Source organism: Meles meles, chromosome 5, assembly GCF_922984935.1.
Source record: "Meles meles chromosome 5, mMelMel3.1 paternal haplotype, whole genome shotgun sequence".
Taxonomy (NCBI): Eukaryota; Metazoa; Chordata; class Mammalia; order Carnivora; family Mustelidae; genus Meles; species Meles meles.
The window spans coordinates 153,480,733-153,505,843 of record NC_060070.1 but is presented as its reverse complement, the minus strand read 5'-3'; the positions used below and the strand labels follow the sequence as shown (position 1 = coordinate 153,505,843).

Here is a 25,111-nt window from a genome sequence, read left to right as displayed (position 1 = left end):
TCACTTCTGCCCCAGGTTCTCTTCTGTAGAAAGGAGTCACTAAGCGCTGCTTCCTCTCCGGGAGGGGAATTGGGGTCCACCTTTCTAAAGGAAGGCGCGTCCAAGACCTTAGGGCAGCGCTTTAAAGCAGCATCAGCACTCCAGGCCACCGTTGGCATGTGGGGTCGCACTATGGGCCTCTCCCTGTGCCGTTCTTCTAGAGTGTTTGCTATGGTTGCACGCGACGTCCCTCACTGCATGTTAGCTGGGGCTCCTGGGTCCCGTCTCATGAACGCAAATGTCCCTACCTGCCTTCAGGCCCTGGCTCAGCAACATGGCCATTCTGAGACGCTCTCTGAGGATGTGCCGCATTTGAAGGCCAAGCAGGACTCGGTAGCTGTCCAGCTTCAGTCCATGGTGACACAGCTCCAGGGTGAATCTTTGGGTCCCCACAGATTCGGAGCACGAGGTAAGGACGTGGCTGGGTCCCCTCGGGATCTCTGGTGGCTCTGCAGAGGGCAGCAGTTACGACTGTGGACTCTGGGGTCACATGGCCCGGGCTGGCCCTTAAACACTGCGTCTGAGTAGCTCTGCGACATCGGGCAGGTCAGGTAGCCTCCCTGCACCCTCAGCTTGCGCGTCCGTGGGGTGGAGAGTCACAGTCCCTCAGTCACGGCGTCGTGTGGACGTGTAAGAAGTTAACACAGGTGAAGCGGGAACGGCACCTGCTCACACATGCGCTCTCGGGCGCCTCGCCCCCCCCAGCCATGCCACGGTGCTGCCGACCCCGCTGTGGCCCCGGTCTTCTCCTGTGGCCCTTCTGTCCTTCCCACCTCCAGTGTTGCGTTCTGGGAACGTGTGTGTGTCGCGGGGCTCCCTGGGCCCCGTCCTCTGGTTGAGCTCTTTCCTGAAGGGAGGAAGATGACTGTTCGGCGCGTGCATTCTCCCAGGTTGTGAAACTGTGTCTGAACGCCGGGAGCTGGCATCGAAGCAGGAAGTCTTGAAGGAAGTGGAACCCTTTGGAAACTGCAGACTCCCAAGAGGTGCCCCCGCAGATTGTAAGTACAGAGAACCTTGTGCACCGCAGAGCAGAGCGGAAAAGCAGAGGGGACAGGCGGCCGGAGAGAGACGGCACAGGTGCAGTGAGTGTGGGAAAGGCTTTACTCAGAGCTCAGTCCTCGTCCAGCACCGGAGAACCCACACGGGGGAGAAGCCCTACGAGTGCGAAGAATGCGGGAAGACCTTCAGCCAGAGGTCGGGTGTGCTCGAGCACCAGCGGAGCCACACCGGAGAGAAACCCTACAAGTGTAAGGAGTGCGGCAAAGCCTTCAGCGCCAGCAACGGCCTCATCAGACACAGGAGGATCCACACGGGGGAGAAGCCATACGAGTGCAAGGCGTGCGGGAAGGCCTTCCGCCTGAGCTCGTACCTCGCGCAGCACCAGAGGATCCACACCGGGGAGAAGCGCTACCGCTGCCCCGAGTGCGGGAAGGCCTTCAGCCAGAACGCCGGCCTCTTCCAGCACCTGCGCGTGCACACGGGGGAGAAGCCGCACCCGTGCGGCCAGTGCGGCAAGCGCTTCAGCCGGAGAACGCTGCTCGCCAAGCACCAGAGGAGCCACACCGGCGAGCGGCCGTTCACCTGTGAGCAGTGTGGGAAGGCCTTCGGCCACCACTGCAACCTCGTTCGGCATTTCAGAACCCATCCCGTTGCCGAGCTGGCCTCATGCCGTGCACCCCCAGATCCTTGAGTGGGGCCGTCGAGAAAAGGAAGATTTTCGGGCGGCATATTTTGTTTTTACCAACTTTATTCTGCTCTGGAAGGAGGAGCTCGTCTGCAGCCTGGGCTGCGTCTCCGCGGTGACTCTGGGTGTGGCGGTTGCCTGGCAGCCTCGTCCTCCTCGTCCCTCGCTTCATTTCTGAGGATTTCCCTAAAAAGGGACCAAAAATTACCTGGAAATAAATTGGTATGGAGGGGCCATTCTTGAGTGATACTGAACACCACACAGCTCTGCGGGACGGCATCTGTGTGTACTCTGCAAAGGCCGGCTAAGTTCAAGGGATATTCAGATGGGAGGCTTTCTCCCCCCTGTAAAAGTTCACTTTTTTTTTTTTTTTAAGATTTTATTTATTTTTTTGACAGAGGCACAGCAAGAGAGGGAACACAAGCAGGCAGAGAGAGAGGGAGAAGCAGGCTTCCTGTGGAGCAGAGAGCCCGATGTGGGGCTCAGTCCCAGGACCTCTGGATCATGACCTGAGCCGAAGGCAGATGCTTAACAGCTAAGCCACCCAGGCGCCCCAAAAGTTAACATTTTCAACACACTGAAGTTCCGGGAGTAAAAATCCTTGCCTTTTGCATGGGGGACCATCGCCAGGGTCTCCCCAAGGACTGTGGTAGATGATCTGTCCGGTGCGTCCATCGGAAGGGGTGGCAGGTGGCCTCACCCGAGCTGCAACACCTGCCGTCCCGCGGTTTGGAGCGGCGAGTCCTTGCTATCCAAGTGCAGGTCCTTACTGTACTAAAGGCCTGTTTGTTACAGACAATAAGGGATGCTTGAAAATGCGCACACTGTATGCTTTCATTCACAGCCTTTTGGCCCGCATCACTCCCCACCCCCGCCGCGGCCCTTTCAGAGGTTAGCTGGGGGCCCTTGTAGGCAGCGTCCTGTCAGTAGGAGCAGCTGCAGAGACCACCAGGCCCGGGCCATGAACTGTCAGAGTGACACACGGGCTCTGGCACCAGACAGTCTGGGTTCAGATCCTGCCCCTCCGCGTGTGAGCCGGGCGACTTTGCAGGACTGATTCAGCCTGTCGTGCGGTCTCCCTCTCTGTACCAGGGGTGATTAACTGTGCCCTTCTCACGGGGCACTTCAATCAGAGATTTCAGCTATTTTAATTAATAAGAAAGCTAATTTAAACAAATTAAATTAATGCAAACTTGAAAACATCTAGCAGCGCTCCGCAAATGTGCGCTTGGATTTATGAAGAGATGGTCCAGTCTGAGGAGCGGAGGAGGAGTTGCTGGGACTGACTAGGGCAGTAAATGTCTCTGCTCATACACTTTCCGCAGCGCCAAAATCCAAAGCCGGACTTCCTGAGAGAGGAGATAAAAGTTCAGCTTAGAAGTGTACTGTGCTAAACTTTATCTTTGGAGTTTATAAAACGTTAGAAGAGTGCGTGTGCATGTGTGTCTATTTGGCTTTCCTTAGACTTTAGGGATCACAGCAAAAAAACCTCTTTAATATTCCTTGACTGTTTTATTTGTGAATAGAACAATTAGCTAAATTCAGATTATTTGGAATATGTATCAAATTTTAAGAGTAGCTACAAATCACTTGGGATCTTCTTAAAACAGAGTCTCATTCAGAAGCTCAGAATGAAAGCCAGGAATCTGCATTTCCAGCCAGCTCCCTGTGCTGCTGCTGCTGCTTCCGGAGCACGCTCAGGCCACCGGCAGCCCTGAACACAGACGTGGTACTTCATTTATTTATTTGACAGACAGAGATCACGAGTAGGCAGAGAGGCAGGCAGAGAGAGAGAGGAGGAAGCAGGCTCCCCGCTGAGCAGGACCCTGAGATCAAGATCCTGAGCCAAAGGCAGAGGCTTTAACCCACGAGCCACCCAGGCGCCCCAGATGTGGTGCTTCAGCTGTTCATGCCTCTTCCAGCAACCGCCCCCCTTACCCCCGCATCCTCCAGGGACAGCAGCATGGAACCCCTGAACCCATGCTCCCCGCGGGAAGACGAGTGAGCTGCCCCCGAGTGCAGTGGGCAGGTGGATTTGAGAAACCGCGGCAGCTACTTGTCCTCCCTCTGTGCACGGGCTGGGAGGAGGGGTGGGCGATGCAGAGGGGCGGCCTTGCCCCTGCTGCTGCCGGCATTCGGGACAGGAGGTGTCTGCTGCAGTGTCCTTCCCCGCGGGGGCAGCACAGACCACACTCAGCGCCAGCTCGGTCCCTCTGGGCACTCAGCCCTCAGTGCTCTTGCGGCTGTTTCCCTTCTCCCCTCCTCACTGAGGTCAGAGCAGCCACGAGAGGCCAGAGGGGTGAAGGAGAAGAGCAGAGGGAGGAGAGGCCTCCCGTGGGGTGGGGTGGGGTGGGGTGGGGTGGGCTGGGGAAGAAAGGCATGAAAGGGCAGTCCTGCCACGAGGAGAAAATTGAAGGGGGGATTTGGGAATGCTTTATTTATTTATTTTTACGGATTCTGCTTCAGCGATCTGGTTCAAATGTTGCCTGCTGAACTCGGGAGACTGGGGGCCGCGGGGTCTCAACTCAGCACACCCCAGAGATGTCACCAGAGGCTCTTGGTCTCCTTGCGAGGAAGAATTCAAGGACAGACATGCTGTGCAGCAGATGAGCGTGACACAAACAGGAAAGTTACTAAAGCAGAGTCCACTCAAGACGTGCGAGCAGGCCGGCTTGGGAGAGAGAGCTGCCTTCCTGGGTTGGAGTTTTACCTTTTAGTTCTTGAGGGAGGGAGGTATTCATTATTGGAGGTGGGGATTTCTTGGTAGCAGGATTTTGTGCCCTTTTCTTGTGCTCCGTTGCTCCGCCGCTTGCCGGGAGCCAGCCCCTCCCCCCACGGTCTATCTTCCCGTCGTTTTAGATTCACTTCTCCGCCAGTCCTACCTTTCAGAAAGTGGTTGATTTTCTGTTTCTAGAGTTGCTGTTCTTCTTCTCTTCGCTCTCCCGTTGGATTTGTAGGTGTTTGCAATGTTTAGATAAGCTATCGAGCTGATCTCCCGCTACCTGATGTAGTCTCAGGCTGCTACTTCTCCGCCATCTTGACTCCTCTGTCTTGTGCCCTTTTCTTATTTGACAATGGGTTTCCAGTCGTGGCGCCTTCGTGGGCCTGTCTGGTGGGATCCGGCTTCTCGAAGATACTGCCTGGACGGGCCTCTGACCTTCCCCACAGCTGGCTGTGGCCTCCTCCTCAGGTTGTACTGAGTTAAGACTCCAGGGCCGTTGGTCTCCCCGCTGGCCTCCCGGCATCCGTTTAGAGCCTCATTAACTGCCTGCTCTAACAGTTTCACTAATATTTCTGAAGAAAACATTAAAGACTCAATTTCCAAATATCCCCATTATTAAAATTAGTCATAAGATAACACTGTAATTTATGAATCTATTAATTAGTTATTTTCCATTTTCCAATTAGAACATGGCCTGTTTGGTGCAAAGATACCAAAAGCTACAGCAGAAACAAACCAAATGAAACCCAGAGTGTCTTTGTGAGTGTTCGTTCCTCCCCAAAGTTGGGGGCTTTCCTGATTGCTTACTCTTCTAGCTGGCTTTCTCTCATGGTATGCACAGAAGATACTCAGATGTGACGAAAGAACCCCGCCTGGGCATCTGAGACTCAGGTTATCTGTAAATTAGGAAGTACTTGCACATAAAAGCACGTATGCATTGTTCAGAAAGCCCGCCGCGGTTCTCTGTGGGCAGTTGTTGCTTTTCCAGTGGTTTTGAAACATGGTTCCCTATTCCTGTTAGTCTCCGTTTCATTTGTAGACTACGGCTTGAGTCAGATCTGAGGATATTAGGTGTGGAACAAGAGAGGGCTGCACGGTTGTCTCTTATGGGTCTTGGTTTTTCCCAGCAAGGCCCAAGACCACCAAAGATGCTCAGTACACTGGATGGCCTGTCCTTACGTGTGCATCCCCGGACAAACCAATCCTTCATCGCCTTTGAGGTGGGAAATTCTGTGGGAGAGCTCGGCATCTCGAGGAATATCTTCAGACGCTTCCGCAAGTGTCCCTTCTCTTCTCATTTGAATGATTCAGTCTTTATTTTTCCAGCCAGAAAATTTTATTCCAGCCGTATATTAATCGTATATTAATAACATCAATTAGTATAACACCAAATTAAGACAGACGACCGTTAAACTACCCCCCAGATTAGTCCCACCTAGAGAACATTACCAGTAACCCTCAACAGCTGAAGTCAGGGTCAGGTCTGGATGTCCGGAGATTTCAGCAGGTACACCTGTGAAGGGCCATGCTGGTCCCAAGCACATTTCCAGACGACCCGCAGGTGTTGGTAGGCAAGTGACTCAATCCTACAGCTGTGCCAAGAAATGATGCAAAATGAACAAACCTTTTAGAATTTCTTTTAAAAGGGGAGAGTTTTATTCAAACCCAAGTTAGGGCTACTGCCCAGAATACTGTGCGCATGACGAAAGGAGTGCTCTGGTGAGGGCACTGGGTGTAGGGCTCGATTCCGTTTTTACAGACAACGTTACAAATCATTAGACAAAGGGCATTTCAGCAAGCTGCAGGGCTCATGTTCCTCCTCTAGTGTCCGCAGGCTGCGCGACTCACAGCAACCAGGGACGTCCATGCCTCTGTGTTCAGAATGCTCCTTTTTGGTTCTTTTCTTTAGGGAGGCAGATGTACAGGCTGCTGGGGCTAGAAAGGGAGCCCGCGGCCCGAGGTCTGAGCAAGTCTTCTGACCTGGGTAAATGTTGGTGTAGAGCTTCCCCCAGAGCCCAGGGGCAGGGCCCACACACGGGGACGGGTGGACACTTGGGGTGCACCTCCCAGGAAGGGGATCAGGCTGGGCGAAACAGCCGCCCGCTGAGCGTGTGCGCTGATCCGCACAGTCCCCACAAGAGGAAGGCGTGCGTGTTTCCCGCTGGCCGTCAGAGCTGCGGCCCCGCTTTCCTGCGGCTGATCCTCGGTGCGTGGACAGTTCGCGTCTTGCCGCGGCTCACAGGAGGCCGTGCGGCGTCGGGGCCCCAGACTCACGGACTCCTCGCGGCGTGGAGGGCGGGCAAGGGCCAGGCCGGCAGGAAGTCCCGTTCTGCGGAGGCAGACGCGGGGCTGGAGGTATTTCTAGGTCTGGGCGGGGCCGCGAGCGCGGAGGCCAGAAAAGCCGGAGCAGCCGCGGAGCCGCCCGCAGAGTGCCCCGCGCCGGGAGGGAGCGGTGCGGCCTCGGCGGACTGGCTCCCCGCGTTCTCGCGGTTCTGCCGGCGTGAGTGCGGCCTCGGTTCTGCGGTGACGGCGCCGAGCGCGGGGGCCCGGGAAGGTAAGCCCCGCATCTCGGGCCTGGTCCCGACACTGCTGCTGACCACGGCCTAACCCCGTGTGCTCCTGAGTCCGCCTCCGTGAGAAGCGGCGTGAGCTCGCGGCGGGACTGGCACCGGCCCGGGTTAGCGCAGCGCGGGTGGGCAGCGGAGCCCGTGCGCGTCGGGGTGTAGTCCCGAGCACGGCCGCAGGCGGCGCCCGTTCCCCATCCCGGCGCGAGCGCGTCCTCCCCGTCCCGCTCTTCGGAGGCCAAGCGGCGAGCAGTCCCGGCCCCGCGCCCACAGGGCACCCGCGTCGCTAACGCGCCTCGCGGGTCGTGCGTTGGTTCAGTGGGTCGTGTCGCACTTTCGTCTCTTAGATCACGTCCTTCCCAGTGCGGAAGCCTCTGTGTCCGCGTAGCCCCGGGGGCTGACTTCTGCTTTTGTTCGCCGGCCTTTGCGGGGCAGGGGCAGCCGCAGGTTGCTGCCGCGGGGCCGGACGCTGCGGCCCGCGATCTCCCGTCGGGCCGGGAAGGCTTCCTGCCGCGCGCCTCAGTCCTCCATCTGCGGCTGGTTTTCGTCCGTGCTGAGCGGAGCGGTCAGTGCCGTCCCTTCGGCGCGGCTGTCCCGTTGTCCCGGCAACACGGCTGAAGGGGCGTTTCCGCACCGCGCAGTCGTGCCTCCGTTGCCGAAGGCTGATGGACAGCAAAACCGGGGGCTTCCTGCTGGGACCGCTTGGACCGCGCGGTCCGCGTGCGCCCGCACCGCACTGGTTCGGTCACCGCGGTGCGGAGTGCGGCTGGAACCCGACCGCGCCTCCGCGCCCGCGCGTTCTCCAGGGTGCCGCGGCCGTTCGCAAACGAATTTTAGGATTGTTTGTTCCAGGTCTGTGAAAGACTGCTGGCGTTTTCACAGGGGTTGTGTTACTACCATTGTGATGAAGGTTCTGTTGAGGGCGCCTGGGTGGTTTATTGGTTTGAGTGTCTGCCTTCGCCGTGGGTCATGATCCCACGACCTGGCATAGAGGTTTGCGTGGGGCTCCCTGCTGCAGGGAGCCTGCTTGTCCCTCCGCCCTCCTCCCACTCGTTCTCTCAATCCGTCTCTCTCTCCAATAGACAAAATCTCTCTCTCTCTCTCTCTCTTTTTTAAAGTTACTGGAGAGATTTCAGTTACTTGAGAGCGAGCTCACGCACACAGGCATGCACAGCAGGGCGGGGCGGGAGCAGCAGAGGGAAAGGGACAATCAGGGAGCAGGACAGAGGGCTCTGTCCCAGGACCCTGAGATCATGACCTGAGCCGAAGGCAGACACTTAACCATTTAACCTACGAAGCCACCCAGGCACCCCATTGGAATTGCGTTAGATGGGTAGATTAAGTTGGGTAGTATGGGCATTTTTTTTTTAAGATTTTATTTATTTATTTGACAGAGAGAGATCACAAGTAGACAGAGAGGCAGGCAGAGAGAGAGAGGGAAGCAGGTTCTCTGTAGAGCAGAGAGCCCAATGTGGGGCTCGATCGGAAGACCCTGAGATCATGACCTGAGCCGAAGGCAGTGGCTTAACCAACTGAGTCACCCAGGCACCCCTAGTATGGACATTTTAAGGATAATTGTTCTCCCACTCCATGACCATGGACTGCGTCAAATTGTGTCATCAAGAGTTTCTTTCGGGGCGCCTGGGTGGCTCAGTGGATTAAGCCGCTGCCTTCGGCTCGGGTCATGATCTCAGGGTCCTGGGATGGAGCCCCGAATTGGGCTCTCTGCTCCGCAGGGAGCCTGCTTCCTCCTCTCTCTCTGCCTGCCTCTCTGCCTACTTGTGATCTCTGTCTGTCAAATAAATAAATAAAATCTTTAACAAAAGAGTTTCTTTCACAGTGTTTTATAGTTTTCATGGTACAAGTCTTTCACCTCCTTGATTAAGTTTGTCCCTGGGTATTTCATTATATTTGGTGCAATTGTAAATGGGACTTTTCTTCATTTCTCTTTGTTACTTCGTTATAAGTGTACAGAAATACAGCAGTTTTTGTGTGTTGATTGTTTTCTGTGACTTCACTGAATTTATCAGTTCTCATGGTTTTCTGGTGGCGCCTTAAGAGTTTTCTCTATGTAGTGTCATGTCATCTGCAAATAGTGAGTTTCCTTCCTCCTTACCAATTTAGATGCCTTTCTTTTTCCGTTCTGGTTGCGGGGCTGGGATTTCCAGGACTGGATTGAATAAAGATGGCTACAGCGGATCCTCCTCTTGTTCCTGACCTATGGAGAAAAACTCTGATTTTTTTCACCATTGAGTGTGATGTTCACTGTGGTTTCTCATATATGGCTTTCATTATGTTGAGGTATTGCCTCTTAATCTTCTTTGCGGAGGGTTTGTATCAGGAATGGATGTTGTACTTTGTCACATCTTTTTTCTGCGTGTATTGAAATGATACCGTTGTTACTTTTTGTCTTGTTGATGTGAGGTTTCCTGTTGATTGATTTTCAAATATCAAACCACACTTGCATCTGAGGGATGAATCCCACTTGAGGGGACTGATGCATGCTTTTTAAAGTATGTTCTTTTATATATACTTTTATATACAGTATATATAAAGTATATAAAGTGACACATACATTTAAAAATGTAGTTTTGGATTCAGTTTGCTAATATTTTGTTAAGGTTTTTTGCATCTGTGTTTGTCAGGGATATTGGCCTGTGCTTCTTTTTTTGTGGGGTCTTTATCTGGTTTTAGTCTCAGGGTAATGCTGGCCTCATAGAATGATGTTGGAAGCCTTCCTTCCTCTTCTTTTTTGGGTGGTGGTGGTGTTTGAGAAGAACAGGCGTTCATTCTTCTCTAAATGGTAGGGGCACCTGGGAGCTCAGTGGGTTAAGTGTCCACCTCATGATTTCAGCTCAGGTCATGATCTCAGGGTCCTGCAATGGAGCCCCAGGGCAGGCTCTGAGCTCAGTCCAGAATCTGCTTGAGATTCTCTCTCCCTCTCCCTCAGCCCCGCCCCACCTGCACACTCTCTCTAAAATAAGTAAATCTCTCTCAAAAAAAAATTTTTTTTTGGTAGAATCCACCCATGAAGCCATCTAATCCTGGTTGGTTTGTTTTGGGGTAGTTTTTTTTGTTTGTTTGTTTGTTTTAAAGATTTTTATTTATTTATTTGACAGAGAGAGAGATCACAAGTAGGCAGAGAGGCAGGCAGAGAGAGAGGAGGAAGCAGCCTCCCCGCGGAGCAGGGAGCCCGATGCGGGGCTCGATCCCAGGACCCTGAGATCATGACCTGAGCCGAAGGCAGCGGCTTAATCCACTGAGCCACCCAGGCGCCCCTTGGGGTAGTTTTTTAATCACTGACTCACTTTCATTGCTAGTAATCAGTCTGTTCTATTTTCTGTGTCTTCCTAATTCACCTTTGGAAGGTTATGTTTCTAGATATTCATGCATTTCTTCTAGGTTGTCCAGTCTGTTGGCATATAATTCTTAATTGTATTCTTTTATAATCCTTTGTATTTCTGTGGTGTTGAGTGTTGGTAATCTTTTTTCTATCACTTGTTGTGAGTCCCTTGACTGATTTTTATAGATATACATAATTTTACTGCTTTTTTGCTTCCTCCTTTATTTACTCTTACCGTCTTTCTCTTCCACTAACGGAGTCCCTTCACCACTTCTGGTAAGGCTGGTTTAGTGGTGATGAATTCCTTTAACTTTTGTTTGTCTCAGAAACTTTTTATCTTCTTTTATTCTGAATGATAGCCTTTCTGGATAGAATATTGTGGGATGCAGGGTTTATTATAGCATTTTGAACATATCTTGCCACTCCCTTCTGGACTACAGTTCCTGTTGAAAAATCATTTGATAGCCTTATGGGGTTTCTGTTGTATGTAACTTTTCCTTCCATTACTTTTAAAATTTTCTTTATCTTTTTTTAAAAATTATTTTTATTAACATATAATGTATTATTTGCCCCAGGGGTACAGGTCTGTGAATCATCAGGCTTACACAGTTCACAGAACTCACCATAGCACATACCCTCCCCAGTGTCCATCACCCAGCCACCCTCTCCCTGACTCCCCTCCCCCTGGCAACCCTCAGTTTGTTTTGTGAGATTAAGAGTCTCTTATGGTTGTCTCCCTCCTGATCCCATCTTGTTTCATTTTTCCTTCCCTACCCCCCTGGACCTCCCATCCTGCCTCTCAAATTTTTCATATCAGAGAGATCATATGATAATTATCTTTCTCTGAGTTATTTCACTCAGTGCAATACCCTCTAGTTCCATTCACATTGTCGCAAATGGCAAGATTTCATTTATTTTGATGGCTGCATAGTATTCCATTGTATATATATACCACACCTTCTTTATCCATCCGTTGATGGACATCTAGGTTCTTTCTATAGTTTGGCTACTGTGGACATTGCTGCTATGAACATTTGGGTGCACATGCCCCTTTGGATCACTATGTTTGTATCTTTGGGTTAAAAACTAGTAATGCAATTGCTGGGTCGTAGGGTAGCTCTATTTTCAACTTTTTGAGGAACCTCCATGCTGTTTTCCAGAGTGGCTACACCAGCTTGCATTCCCACCAACAGTGTACGAGGGTTCCTCTTTCTCTGTATCCTTGCCAATATCTGTCCTTTCCTGACTTGGTAATTATAGCCATTCTGACTGGTGTGAGGTGGGATCTCACTGTAGTTTTGGTTTGTATTTCCCTGATGCTGAGTGATGTGAAGCACTTTTTCATGTGTCTGTTGGCCATCTGGATATCTTCTTTGCAGAAATGTCTGTTCATGTTTTCTGCCCATTTCTTGATTGTATCCTTTGTTCTTTGGGTGTTGAGTTTGATAAGTTCTATATAGATTTTGGATACTAGCCCTTTAACTGATATGTCATTTGTGAATATCTTCTCCCATTCTTTTTTTTTTTTTTTCCATTTTATTTATTTTTTCAGCGTAATATCTTCTCCCATTCTGTCAGTTGTCTTTTGGTTTTGTTGACTGTTTCCTTTGCTGTGCAAAAAACTTTTGATCTTGATAAAGTCCCTGCCGGGGTCCAGCCTCGGCATGTCCGGGTGTTCCCAAAGGATGGACCGTGTCAGTGAGAGGAATGAGAGAGCCACACAGCGAGTTCTGGTCAGTAGTCAGGCATCTCTATTTTATTCTGATTTTAGAGCTTCTTAAGTAGGCAGTTTACTTGGGGCAGGGGGTTACATTCATGCAAAGGACATCAAAGGACTCCAGCACAAAGATAATTGCTCTTTGTTCAGCACATGTTATTCTAGTTAAGCTATAATGGGTATAGACTGGTACCAGGGATGGGGAACAGGGTCTTGCTTCTTGAGTAATCATGTCCCTCAGAAAGCCATGGGAGGTAGCACAAATGCATGCTTTTTGGTAACTTGCTCTGGGGTCTGCAGGAAAACAGAATATAGGTTAATGAAAAATGAGAAGCTTTAGGGATGAACTAGATAGTAAGGAACTGCAGGAAAACAGGATATGGGTTAATGGAAAATGGGAAGCTATCTGGAGAAACTAAGTATATAAGAGAGAAGTAGGAATGAGAAGGTGTTCCCTTTGCAGGAGGCAGTGTGTATTTTAATGGCTTGGCTTGTGAAAGCCTTGGACAAACATCAACTTAGGGAGGAATCCATCTATCTCGGCTACACACCTAAAGCTCTCCAGTGTCCTAGGTACGGAATAATTTACCTCCTTGAAGTTGCTCCAGCGCACAAGCCTGAGAGATGTTTGCAGCAGATTAGTAAGGGGCTCTTTATTTGAGAGAGATACGGGGATCAGAAAAAAGCAAGAGACTATCAGACCATGCTTATCTGCGGGGCGATCCGGCCCTTGGCAGGATTAGGCCTGCATCAGTCAAAGCTTAACCTACTGAGGCAATGCCCTTGACCAGGCCTCATGGCTCCCAACAAGTCCCAGTAGTTCATTTTTGCCCTTGCTTCCCTTGCCTTTGGCGATGTTCCTAGGAAGAAGTTGCTGCAGCTGAGGTCGAAGAGGTTTCTGCCTGTGTTCTCCTTAAGAATTTTGATGGATTCCTGTCTCACATCAAGGTCCTTCATCCATTTTGAGTCTATTTTTGTGTGTGGTGTAAGGACACGGTCCAGTTTCATTCTTCTGCATGTGGCTGTCCAATTTTCCCAACACCATTTGTTGAAGAGACTTTTTTTCCATTGGACATTCTTTCTTGCTTTGTTGAAAATTAGTTGACCATAGCGTTGAGGGTCCATTTCTGGACTCGCTATTCTGTTCCATTGATCTATTTGTCTGTTTTGAGCCAGTACCATACTGTCTTGAGGATCACAGCTTTGTAAAGGAGATTGAAGTCTGGAATTGTGATGCCACCAACTTTGGCTTTCTTTTTCAACATTCCTCTGGCTATTCGGGGTCTTTTCTGGTTCCATATAAATTTTAGGATTATTTGTTCCATTTCTTTGAAAAAAATGGATGGTATTTTGATAGGGATTGCATTAAATCGCCTCAGGGAGCATAGACAAACAATATTTGTTTTTCCAATCCATGAGCATGGAACATTTTTCCATTTCTTTGTATCTTCCTCAGTTTCTTTCATGAGTACTTTATAGTTTTCTGAGTGCAGATTCTTTGCCTCTTTGGTTAGGTTTATTCCTAGGTATCTTATGGTTTTGGGTGCACTTGTAAATGGGATCAGTTCCTTAATTTCTCTTTCTTCTGTCTTGCTGTTGGTGTGTAGAAATGCAACTGATTTTGGTGCATTGATTTTATATCCTGATACTTTACTGAATTAGTTCTAGCAGTTATGGAGTGGAGTCTTTTGGGTTTTCCACATTAAGTATCATATCACCTGCAAAGAGTGATAGTTTGACTTATTCTTTGCCAATTTGGATGCCTTTAATTTCTCTTTGTTGTCTGATTGCTGAGGCTAGGACTTCTAGTACTATGTTGAATAGCAGTGGTGATAATGGACAGCCCTGCTGTGTTCCTGACCTTAGGGAAAAGCTCTCAGTTTTTCCCCATTGAGAATGATATTCAGGGTGGGTTTTTCGGTGGATGGCTTTTATGATATTGAGATGTGTAACCTCTAGCCCAACACTGTGAGGAGTTTTGATCAAGAAAGGATGCCGTACTTTCTCAAATGCTTTTTCAGCATCTGTTGAGAGTATCGTATGGTTCCTGTTCTTTTATTAATGTATTGTATCACATTGATTGATTTGCGGATGTTGAACCAACCTTGCAGGTCAGGAATAAATCCCACTTGGTCATGGTGAATAATCCTTTGAATGTACTGTTGGATCCTCTTGGCTAGTATTTTGGTGAGAATTTTCACATCCATGTTCATTAAGGATATTAGTCTATAATTCTCCTTTTTGATGGGGTCTTTGGTTTTGGGATCAAGGTAATGCTGGCCTCATAAAATGAGTTTGGAAGGTTCCCTCCCATTTCTATTTTTTGGAACAGTTTCAGGAGACTAGGTATTAATTCTTCTTTAAATGTTTGGTAGAATTCCCCTGGGAAATTGTCTGGCCCTGGCTCCTGTTGGGAGATTTTTGATGACTGCTTCAATCTCCTTACTGGTTATGGGTCTGCTCAGGTTTTCTCTTTCTTCCTAGTTCAGTTGTGGTAGTTTATATGTCTCTAGGAATGCATCCATTTCTTCCAGATTGCCAAATTTGCTGGTGTATAGTTGCTCATAATATGTTATTATAATTGTTTATATTTCTTTGGTGTTGGTTGTGATCTCTCCTCCTTCATTCATGATTTTATTTATTTGGGTCCTTTTTCTTTTCTTTTTGATATATCTGGCCAGGGGTTAATCAATTCTTTCAAAGAAACAGCTCCTAGTTTCATTGATTTGTTCTACTGTTCTTTTGGTTTCTATTTCATTGATTTCTTCTCTGATCTTTATGATTTCTCTTCTCCTGCTGGGTTTACGCTTTCTTTGCTGTTCTTTCTCCATCTCCTTTAGGTGTAGGGTTAGGTTGTGAACTTGAGACCTTTCTTGTTTCTTGAGAAAAGTTTGTACTGCTATATACTTTCCTCTCAGGACCGCCTTTGCTGTGTCCCAAAGATTTGAACAGTTGTGTTTTCATTTTCATTTGTTTCCATGAATTTTTTCAATTATTTTTAATTTCCTGGTTGACCCATTCATTCTTTAGTCGGATGCTCTTTAGCCTCCATGTATTTGAATTCTTTCCAACTTTCCTCTTGTGATTGAGTTCTAGCTTCAGAGCATTGTGGTCTGAAAATATGCAGGGAATGATCACAATTAAGACCTGATCTATGACCCAGGATGTGATCTATTATGGAGAATGTTCCATGTGCACTAGAGAAGAATGTGTATTCTGTTGCTTTGGGATGGAATATTCTGAATGTATCTGTGATGTCCATCTGGTCCACTGTGTCATTTAAAGCCTTTATTTCCTTGATGATCTGTCCATTTCAGTCACGTGGTGTTAAAGTCCCCCACAATTACTGTATTATTGTCCATGTGTTTCTTTGATTTTGTTATTTTTTTAAAGATTTTATTTATTTATTTGATAGAGATCACAAGTAGGCAGAGAGACAGGCAGAGTGAGAGGGGGGAAGCAGGCTCACCACTGAGCAGAGAGCCCGATGTGGGGCTCGATCCCAGTACCCTGGGATCATGACCTGAGCTGAAGGCAGAGGCTTTTAATCCACTGAGCCATCCAGGCGCCCCTGATTTTGTTATTAATTGGTTTATATAATTGGCTGCTCCCATGTTAGGGGCATATATATTTAAAATTATTAGATATTCTTGTTGGACGACCCCTTTAAGTATGATATCGTGTCCTTCCTCATCTCTTATTATAGTCTCTGGCTTAAAAATCTAATTTGTCTGATATAAAGATTGCCACCCCAGCTTTCTTTTGATGTCCATTAGCATGGTAAATTGTTTTCCACCCTCTCTTTAAATCTGGAGGTGTCTTTGGGTCTGAAAGGAGTTCTTGTAGACAGCATATTGATGGGTCTTGTTTTTTTATCCATTCTGTTACCCTGTGTCTTTTGTTTGGGGCCATTTAGCCCATTTACATTCAGGGTAACTATTGAACGATATGAATTTAGTGCCACTGTATTGCCTGTAAAGTGACTGTTACTGTATATTGTCTCTGTTCCTTTCTGGTGTATGTTCCCTTTGGGCTCTCTTTTGGCTTAGAGGACCCCTTTCAATATTTCCTGTAGGGCTGGTTTGGTGTTTGCAAATTCTTTTAGTTTTTGTTTGTCCTGGAAGCTTTTTATCTCTCCTTCTATATTCAGTGACAGCCTAGCTGGATATAGTATTCTTGGCTGCACATTTTTCTCATTTAGTGCTCAGAATATATCATGCCAGTCCTTCCTGGCCTGCCAAGTCTCTGTGGATAAGTCCACTGTCAATCTAATATTTCTACCATTGTATGTTACAGACTTCTTGTCCCAAGCTGGTTTCAGGATTTTCTCTTTGTCACTAAGACTTGTAAGTTTTACTATTAGATGATGGGGTGTGGGTCTGTTTTTACTGATTTTGAGGGGGGGTTCTCTATGCCTCCTGGATTTTGATGCTTCTTCCCCTTGCTGTATTAGGGTAATTCTCTATTATAATTTGCTCCAAAATACCTTCTGCCCCCCCTCTGTCTTTATTCTTCTGGGATCCCAATTATTCTGATATTGTTTCGTCTTATGATATCACTTATCTCTCAAATTCTCCCCTCATGGTCCAGTAGTTGTTTGTCTCTCTTTTGCTCAGCTTCTTTATTCTCCATCATTTGGTCTTCTGTATCCTTAATTCTCTCTTCTGCCTCATTTATCCTAGCAGTGAGAGCCTCCATTTTTGGCATTTTGGGTTGCACCTCATTAATAGCTTTTTTTAAAAAATTTCAACTTGGTTAGATTTTAGTTCTTTTATTTCTCTAGAAAGGGATTCTTTAATATCTTCCATGCTTTTTCAAGCCCAGCTTGCACCTTGAGAATCGTCATTCTGAACTCTAGTTCTGACATATTACCAGTGTCCGTATTGATTAGGTCCCTAGCCGTTGGTACTGCCTCTTGTTCTTTTTTTTGTGGTGAGTTTTTCCGCCTTGTCATTTCATCCAGATAAGAATATATGAATAAGAGAGTAAAATACTAAAAGGATGGCAAAGACCCCCAATAAATATATGGTAACCAAACCAGAAGAGACCCGAAACTGGGGGGAGAAGAATGGAGGAAAAAATTTAAAAATAAAAAAATACATATATATTAGACTGGTGAATAGAACAGAGTCACCTACTTAATTTTGGGAGTATTTTGGTCTCTTAGAAGAAACTGCCTCCCAAAATTTTAAAGAAAAGAAAACTTACATATACAAAAATAAGGGTAAACATGGTGAAGGGATGTAATATGACTGTAAAGATGAAAATTTTAAAAGATTCTAAAAAAGGAATTGATAAGTTGGTTGGAAAAAGAAGGGGAAAAACGGAGAGAATATGATCAGCCTCAAGCTAGATTTAGGGTATATTTTGATCAGAAGAAATTATATCCCAAAATTTAAAAAAAAACCTATATGTATACAAAAAATAAGGTTAAATACAATGGAGGGATGAAATATGACTATAACAATGAAAATTTTAAAAGGTTTTTTAAAGCTATTGATAAATAGTATAAAAAACATTAAAAGAGTAAAGAGGAAAAGTTAAAAAAATAGAGTAAGGCAAAAATAAATTAAAAAAATTTAACTTTGCAGGGCACCTGGGTGGCTCAGTGGGTTAAGCTTCTGCCTTTGGCTCAGGTCTTGATCCCGGTGTCGCAGCCAGCGCGGCAAATCGACCAGGAACGTGAGGGTAAGAGGATGGTGAAAAGAAGTTCAGAGACAAAGAGATGGGGGCAGGAGGAGCACTGAGGAGGATGTCCAACAGAGCCGACTTTATTCAGGGCAGTGAGGCATTATGTAGCCAAAGTAACTATTTTTAACTGGTTACAAAAGAATTTGCTACATGCACAAAAACACTTCAGATAAACACTTGCAGGCAATGGCTGATGTTAGTACAATTGTTCTGTATTGATACAAAGAAGTATCAACAACAAACCCGAGAGTGATTTATGAGCTGTACTGGAACAGCAAGGACCAGTTAAGAGTTTATGACCCCAACCAAATTGCTCTCATCTAACTAGTAAACATGTGGGAAGTCACGCTGGCGAGCGCACAACACATAGCACAGACCTTTCTCAGTGCTACTCAACTTTTCCGTCCTAAGCCTTTTGTTAGGCTATTTGGACTTTAAAGGAGACACAAGTCAGGGCCTGGTCTGGTCCTCGTCTCAAGCCTTATCACGGCCTCCCACATCCCGGGGTCCTGGGATTGAGCCCCACATCAGGCTCTCTGCTCAGCAAGGAGCCTGCTTCCCTTCCTCTCTCTCTGCCTGCCTCCCTGCTTACTTGTGATCTCTGTCAAATAAATAAATAAAATCTTTTAAAAAAAATTAACTTTGCAAGACTAAAGGATCTTGGGGAAAAAGCCATGAATTCTATGTGTTGCTTTCCCTTAGCTCTGGAGTTCTGCTGTTCTCCTTGATCAGTGAGTTTGGTCTTGGCTGGATGTTCTTGCTCATCTTCTGGGGGAGGGGCCTGTTGCCATGATTCTCAAGTGTCCTTGCCCGAGGCAGAACTGCACTGCCCTTGCCAGGGGTCGGGCTAAGCAATCTGCTCAGGTTCACTCTTGGGAGCTTTCCGTAGAGCTCCGGAGGACGGAAATGAAAATGGTGGCCGCTCAGTCTCTGGCCCGGAGGAGCCGAGAGCTTGGGCCCCCGGCCTCAGTGTGCCCCTAGAGAAAAGCTGTCAATTTCTCCCATCTCCCTGGTCTCTGGCTGCGCTCTGAGCTCACCCAGCCTGTGACTGAGCATTTCTGTCTCTGGCGCATGGCCGTTTGGAGTCTCCAATCCCAGCAGAGTCCTGCTGCGTGCTCCCTTATGCCGTTCTTCCCAGAGGAGGAAGAAGGGGGTGTCTCCCCGGATCTGCCACTTGTGGGATCCCTGCTCGAAGAGCAGTGGCCGGAGTGTACCTTGCATCATGGTTTAAGGTAAGCCCGAACTGAGAGCTCACTCCTTGGCTCTGTCTCTGTATTTGGCTTCCCCGCTCTGATGCCTGGGGGCTCTGCCACACTCAGGCACCTCCAGTCTTTCTGTGACCCCGCGGGACCTGAGACCACACTGTCCCCCAGAGGCTCCACCCCTGCTTAGCATCTGGAGCGCCGTCCCTCAGCGGAGCAGGTTCTACAAGTCCTGATTTTGTGCTCTGCTGCTCTGCTGCTTGTTGGGCTGGCCCCTCCCCCTGCGGTCTATCTTCCCGTGGCTTCGGATTCACTTCTCTGCATGTCCTACCTTCCTGAAAGTAGTGATTTTGTTCCTAGAATTGCTGCTCTTCTGTCTCCTGTTGAGTTTGTAGGTGTTCAGTCTATCTATTAGCTGTTCAGTTCTGTCTAGCTGAACTCCTGGGACCTGATGCTGGTTCAGTCTCCTACTCCACGATTTCACCTCCTCCCTTGGGGGCGAGACCTGACATTTTATCTTGACTTTGGCCATTTTAATTAGTATGTGTCTTGATGTGGACTCCCTTGGGTTTAAGAGGGTTCCCCTTTCTCTGCTTTCTTACCAACACTTGTTTCTTGTGTTGTGTTGTTGATTTTAGCCATTCTGAGGTGAGAGGCGGGAGCTCATTGTGGTTTTGATTTGTATTTCCCTGATGGCGAGTGACCAGGAGCATCTTGTCATGTGTTTGTTGACCATCTGGATGTCTTCTCTGAAGAAATGTCTGTGCATGTCTTCTGCCCATGTTGTAATTGGGAGTATTTGTTTTGTCGGTGTTGAGCCATATAAGTTCTTTAAGTTGGCTACTAACCCTTTATCCGATATGTCATTTGCAAATACATTCTTCCATTCAGTAGGCTCCTTCTCAGTTTTCTTGTTTCCTTTGCTGTGGAGAAGCTTTCTATTTTGATAGAGTCCCAGTGGTTTATTTTGGCTTTTATTTCCCTTGCCTCAGGAGAATAATGTTGCTATTGATGATCAGTGTCAGAGAAATCACTGCCTGTGTGCTCTTCAAAGATTTTTAGGGTTTCAGATCTCACATTTAGGTCTTTAATCTATTTTGAGTTTATTTTTGTGTGTGGTGAAAGAAAGCATTCTGGGGCATCTACCTGGCTCAGTCAGTAGAGCATGTGGCTCTTGATCTTGGGTTGTGAGTTCAAGCCCCACACTAGATGCAGACATTACTTGAAAATAAAAGCTTTTAAAAATAATTTTTAAAAAAATACAAGGTAAATAAGTAGAAATACAAAGCGATCACAGAGAGAGAGAGAGAGAGAGAGAGAGAGTGTGTGTGTGTGTGTGTGTGTGTGTGTGTGTATTTTAAGCAATGCCTATACCCAGGCAGTTTTCCCAACACCACTTGTTGGAGAGACTCTTTCCCATTGTATATTCATTCCTCCTTTGTCAGATCAACTATAGCTGTGGAGTTATTTCTGGATTTTGTGTTCTCTTTGATCTGTGTGTCCGTTCTTATGTAGTACCATACAATTTTAGTTACTACTACTCTGTAGAGTCACTCGATATCTGCAATTGTGCTACCTTCCATTTTTTATTTATTTATTTATTTGACAGAGAGGTCACAACTAGGCAGAGAGGCAGGCAGAGAGAGGAGGAAGCAGGCTTCCTGCAGAGAGCCCGATGCGGGGCTCGATCCCAGGACCCTGAGATCATGACCTGAGCCGAAGGCAGCGGCTTAATCCACTGAGCCACCCAAGCGCCCCATTTTGTTCTTTTTCAAAACTGCTCTGGCTGTTTAGGAAATTTTAGTATTTTTTCTAGTTTTGTGAAAAATGCTATTGGTGTTTTGATAAGGATTGCACAACATCTGTAGGTTGCTTTGCATAGTATAGATGTTTTTACACTATTTGTTTTTCCAACCCATGAGCATGAAGTGCCTTTCATTTGTGTTGTCTTGAGTTTCCTTCATCAGTGTTTCATTACTTTCCGAGTCCAGGCCTTTCACCTCTGTGGTTACATTTGTTCTAGATACTATTTTTGGTGCAGCTGTGGGACTATTTTCTTAATTTCTCTGTTAGTTCATCACAACTGTATAGAAACGCAGTGGGTTTCTGCTTACCGATTTTGTGTCCTGCTTCCTTATGAATTTATTTCTCCGCTAAAGAAGTTTTTTTGGTGGAGTGTCTAGGGTTTTCTATATATAGTATCATGTCATCTATAAACAGTGAGAGTTTTATTAATTCCTCACCAATGTGTATGCCTTTTCTTTATGTTGTTCAATTTCTGCGGTGAGGACTTCCTATACTATGGTGAATAAAAGTGATGAGAGTGGAATTCCTTGTCTTGTTCCTGATCTGAGGAGAAAAGCTGTTTTTCACCACTGAGTATGTTGGCTGTGGATTTTTCATATTAGGCCTTAATTATGTTGAGATATGTTCCCTCTGGACCTACTTTGCAGAGGGTTTCTGTCATGAATGGATGGTGTATTTTGTCAAATGTTTTTTCTGCATCTATTGAAATGATCATATGGTTTCAGTGCTTTCCCTTACTAATTTGACATATCATGTTGATTGTTTAGCGAATATTGAACCACCCTTGAGTCTGGGAAATTAATCTTGCATGATAGTAGTGTATGATTTTTTAACATACTGTTGGATTCAGTTTGCTGATATTTTGTTGAGGATTTTTGCATCGTATTCATCATGACCTACTTATTGCACAAAGGAGGCTAGCTAGGGACTTCCCTCTCCTACCGGTTCCTGCAAGATATGCCCCAAGACCATGTGAGAGTTGGGCTGGGATTTCATGAGATTTTCCCCAAGATTATGTGAGATCTGGGAATAGAAAGAGGTGGCTTGGTTTTGGGGGTGCAAATCCCAGACAGATGGCCCTTGAGTCGGCAGCCTGGGAGAGCCCTTGGGCGATGCGCCTGTGTTCTCAGATGAGCCGGCTCGCGTGCACATTGCTCCGTCCTGCAAGGACTGCCCTCCACCCGTCACCTCTACTCTAGTGTGAGGAAGGGGCCACAAGGCTCATTCATCCTGATTTCTGTGCTGTAGCCTCTAGTTCCTTTTTGTGGTGTCTTTATCTGATTTTGGTATCATGGTATGATTTGGAAGTTTTCCTTCCTCTTTTTTTGGAATATTCTGGGGGTAGAATTAGTATTAACTCTTCTTTAAATGCTTGGTGTAATTCTCCTGTGAAGCCATCTGGTCCTGGATTTTAGTTTGTTGGGGATTTCTGATTACTGACTTAATTTCTTTGCTGGTTATGGGCATGTTTCAAGTTTTCTATTTTTCCCTGATACAGTTTTTTTTTTCTTTTTAAGATTTTATTTATTTAACAGAAAGACAGAGATCACAAGCAGGCAAAGAGGCAGGCAGGGGGCAGGGAACTGGCTCTGCTGAGCAGAGAGCCCGATGTGGTGCTTGATCCCAAGACCCTGAGATCATGACTTGAGCCAAAGGCAGAGGCTTAACCCACTGAGCCACCCAGGCGCCCCTGTTCCTGATTCAGTTTTGATAATTTGTGCTTTGAGGAATTTATCCATTTCTTCTAGGCTGTTCAGTTTGACATACCGCTTTTTCTCCATGGGCTTTATGTTGTCCGCTTCACCCTGCTGCTGACTTCTCCTTTCCTCCCCTGAAGATGCTGTTGTTACTTGATTTGCTTCTGGTTTCCTCAGTTTTCTTTACTCTTAGCTGCTTCTGCCAGCCCTGAGTCCCAGCAGCACACAGCTTTCACTTCAGCCTCCAAAGGCACTGCTTCCCCCATTTCTCCTTGACGGTACTCCCTGCCAGCGCGCGGGTCTGGCTGTCCTCTCCTGCCCACCATCTGGTCCAGTTTTATAGCAGCACTGAGGTTTTCAGCCTCTTATCACCTAAGGTCTTTCTTAGATCATCTTTACATCATGGGCTCTGCCTGGATTTTCATCTGCAGACTCAGCACCATCCTGTGGTTACTACGACAGTGCTTGCATTTTTAAAAAAATCTCCACAAAAAATTAATTTGTGCACCGAAAGAATGAAACTGTACGTCTTTAATCAATTCAACAAATGATTTCCCATATTTCACATAAAAAATTAGTCATAGAAAAGGTAGCACTCAAGTTCAACATTTTTACAGATAATTTTTAAAAAGTTACTTGTTACAGTAGTCTTTCAAACTCTACACAGATGCCCGACTTTTTAAAATTTTTACTTAATCCATTACATGCATCAGGATTGCTTTGGAAGGGTACAATCTGATTTGTACCTGTGATATTTTTGTCTTGTTAATGTTGGCATCATGTTCATTTTTTCTGCCTTAATCTGACGGATTAGCATTGTGCTCCAAGTAGAAATGTGCAACGTGTCTCCGAAACTCCAGGAGGTCTAGAGAGGTACCCGGGTTACAGGCTCGGTGTAGCTGCCAGGCGTTGTTCGTGGCTGCATCAATTATGTAGCTCACCAAAATCGAGTACCATTTCTTGCTTCTTATTCTCACCCTGTACTTGGAAATGATTTGATCCATTTTAGCGATACCTTCCCTGCACTCACCATACAGTCTCACTATGGCCGGCTGAGCTCCCCGGTGGATGTCCTCCTCATTGGCAGAACACCTTAGCTCCCTGGCTGGTGCTATGCCCACAGCGTTGGAGCACAGGCTGATAATGCCGTCACCATGCCAACGACACAAAATTATCTCCTCGTTTTCTTCTACTCGGAAATCAAAATATCCCTTCTTCATTTTCCTCATATGTTCTGCATTCATGAGGGGACATTTTTCAGTCCTGTTCTCTCGAATTGTTCCTGTTGCCTTCAGTCCTTTTTTCTTCAAGGCTGACACCAATTGGATACTCGTAAAGAAACTATCAAAACACAGGTGATAGGGATACTGGCCTCTCTCCAGAAGAACATCAGCAAAATGCAGCACTAGCTTCCCACCTAAACCAAGATCGACATCCTTACCCACAGTCACTGCTGCGTCTTCTTGATAGGGCTCAAACCACACCAGATAACCCTGTGTGGTTGTGCCACACCAGATTTTGTAGCCAATTCTAAGAGGTTTCCCATTCAGGAACTGGTCACTGTCAAAGCATTCACACATTGTCTTACCAAAATAATAGTACTCTTCCAGGGGAGCATACAGGAGGAAATTTCTATTCATTTGCTTTATGAGAGGCCTCAACTTTGTAAACTTATCTTTTTGATCTAGGTGGCTATTATCTGCAAAATGTAGGTATGAGAAAATCAATTCAAATCTGTCCCTTCTAATTGCATCTCTAACCAGGTTCTGGTCAGCATCAGAGATGTCCCAGTACATTCCCCTTCGGGGGCGCTTCACAAATCCACTCAAAAGCAAGACACCCAAGACACACCTTATTTCCGGAACTGTGACTTCCAGGTTGACATTTTTCTGAGATGCGTAATTATTGGTTTCATTGACAATCATGTTGAATATTTCATCATCAAAAAATAACTCGAAGAGCTCTACAGGGTTCAGCTTCTCACTCTTGAGATTCAAAAGTCCAGAATCCAGTGCTGACCAGCTTGGGAAGTTGGGTTTAATGTCTCTTTTGGTCCAATTCTTCTCTGGTACATCTGACATCTTTAGCTTCTTTTGAGCGTGGTGGGCCTCAAGCTTGTTATCTTCTTCCACATCTGAGTCCCCAGAGAATGCAAGGCCTTGGAGCAGTTCACTCACCCGAGCTCTGTCCTTTTTCCTCCCCTTGCGGGTCATGTCTCCTGCGGCATATTCCAAGGAGGAGATGTGCATTCGGGCCCACAAGTCACCCGGGTAACGGTCCTTCAGGGTGTTCAAAGGTGCAACTGTCCTGTCAGTAGGGACAGAAGTACAAGGTGGCTGGGGCATGCCGTCTCTGGAATGAAAAAAGAAAACAACACAAAAATCCTTAGTCTCACCGTGACATGAATCCTGTGTGATTACCTGCTTCTCACTCCTAGGACCTAACGCTTCTGGCCTCTCCCTGGCGTGCTCTCACTCCTCCGCACGACCAGCTGTGAGTCTGCAAGGAGGAGCTGGGCATCTCCGAGCAGCACGTCCCTCTTCAAGAGCCGGTGGCAGATGCCTCAAGCTCCTTTTGGCCCCAAGCTATACCGGGCAGGCCTGTGTAGGGGGAGGTCTGCTGGGGGGCTCCTTTCCTAGCCGAGCC

At 47.1% G+C, this 25,111-nt stretch overlaps 2 protein-coding genes across 7 annotated transcripts in view; one reads left to right on the top strand and one right to left on the bottom strand.

The window, feature by feature from the left end:
* ZSCAN31 (zinc finger and SCAN domain containing 31) overlaps positions 1 to 25,111 on the top strand; it is a 62,506-nt gene that overhangs the window by 35,588 nt on the left and 1,807 nt on the right. For 4 of the 5 annotated variants that reach the window (XM_046004759.1, XM_046004757.1, XM_046004758.1 and 1 more), the window contains 2 exons: positions 298 to 448; positions 930 to 2,133. In XM_046004759.1, coding sequence (XP_045860715.1) covers positions 298 to 448; positions 930 to 1,729 — 951 coding nt within the window. In that variant the 3' untranslated portion in view covers positions 1,730 to 2,133. Of the gene's footprint in view, positions 1 to 297; positions 449 to 929; positions 2,134 to 25,111 lie in introns of those variants that run through there. The other variant, XM_046004760.1, reaches the window with a different exon arrangement.
* Positions 22,406 to 25,111, bottom strand: part of PGBD1 (piggyBac transposable element derived 1) — a 30,782-nt gene continuing 28,076 nt past the window's right edge. For both annotated transcript variants that reach the window (XM_046004742.1, XM_046004741.1), the window contains exon 5: positions 22,406 to 24,817. In XM_046004742.1, the coding sequence (XP_045860698.1) occupies positions 23,263 to 24,817 (1,555 nt within the window). In that variant the 3' untranslated portion in view covers positions 22,406 to 23,262. The remainder of the gene's footprint in view (positions 24,818 to 25,111) is intronic.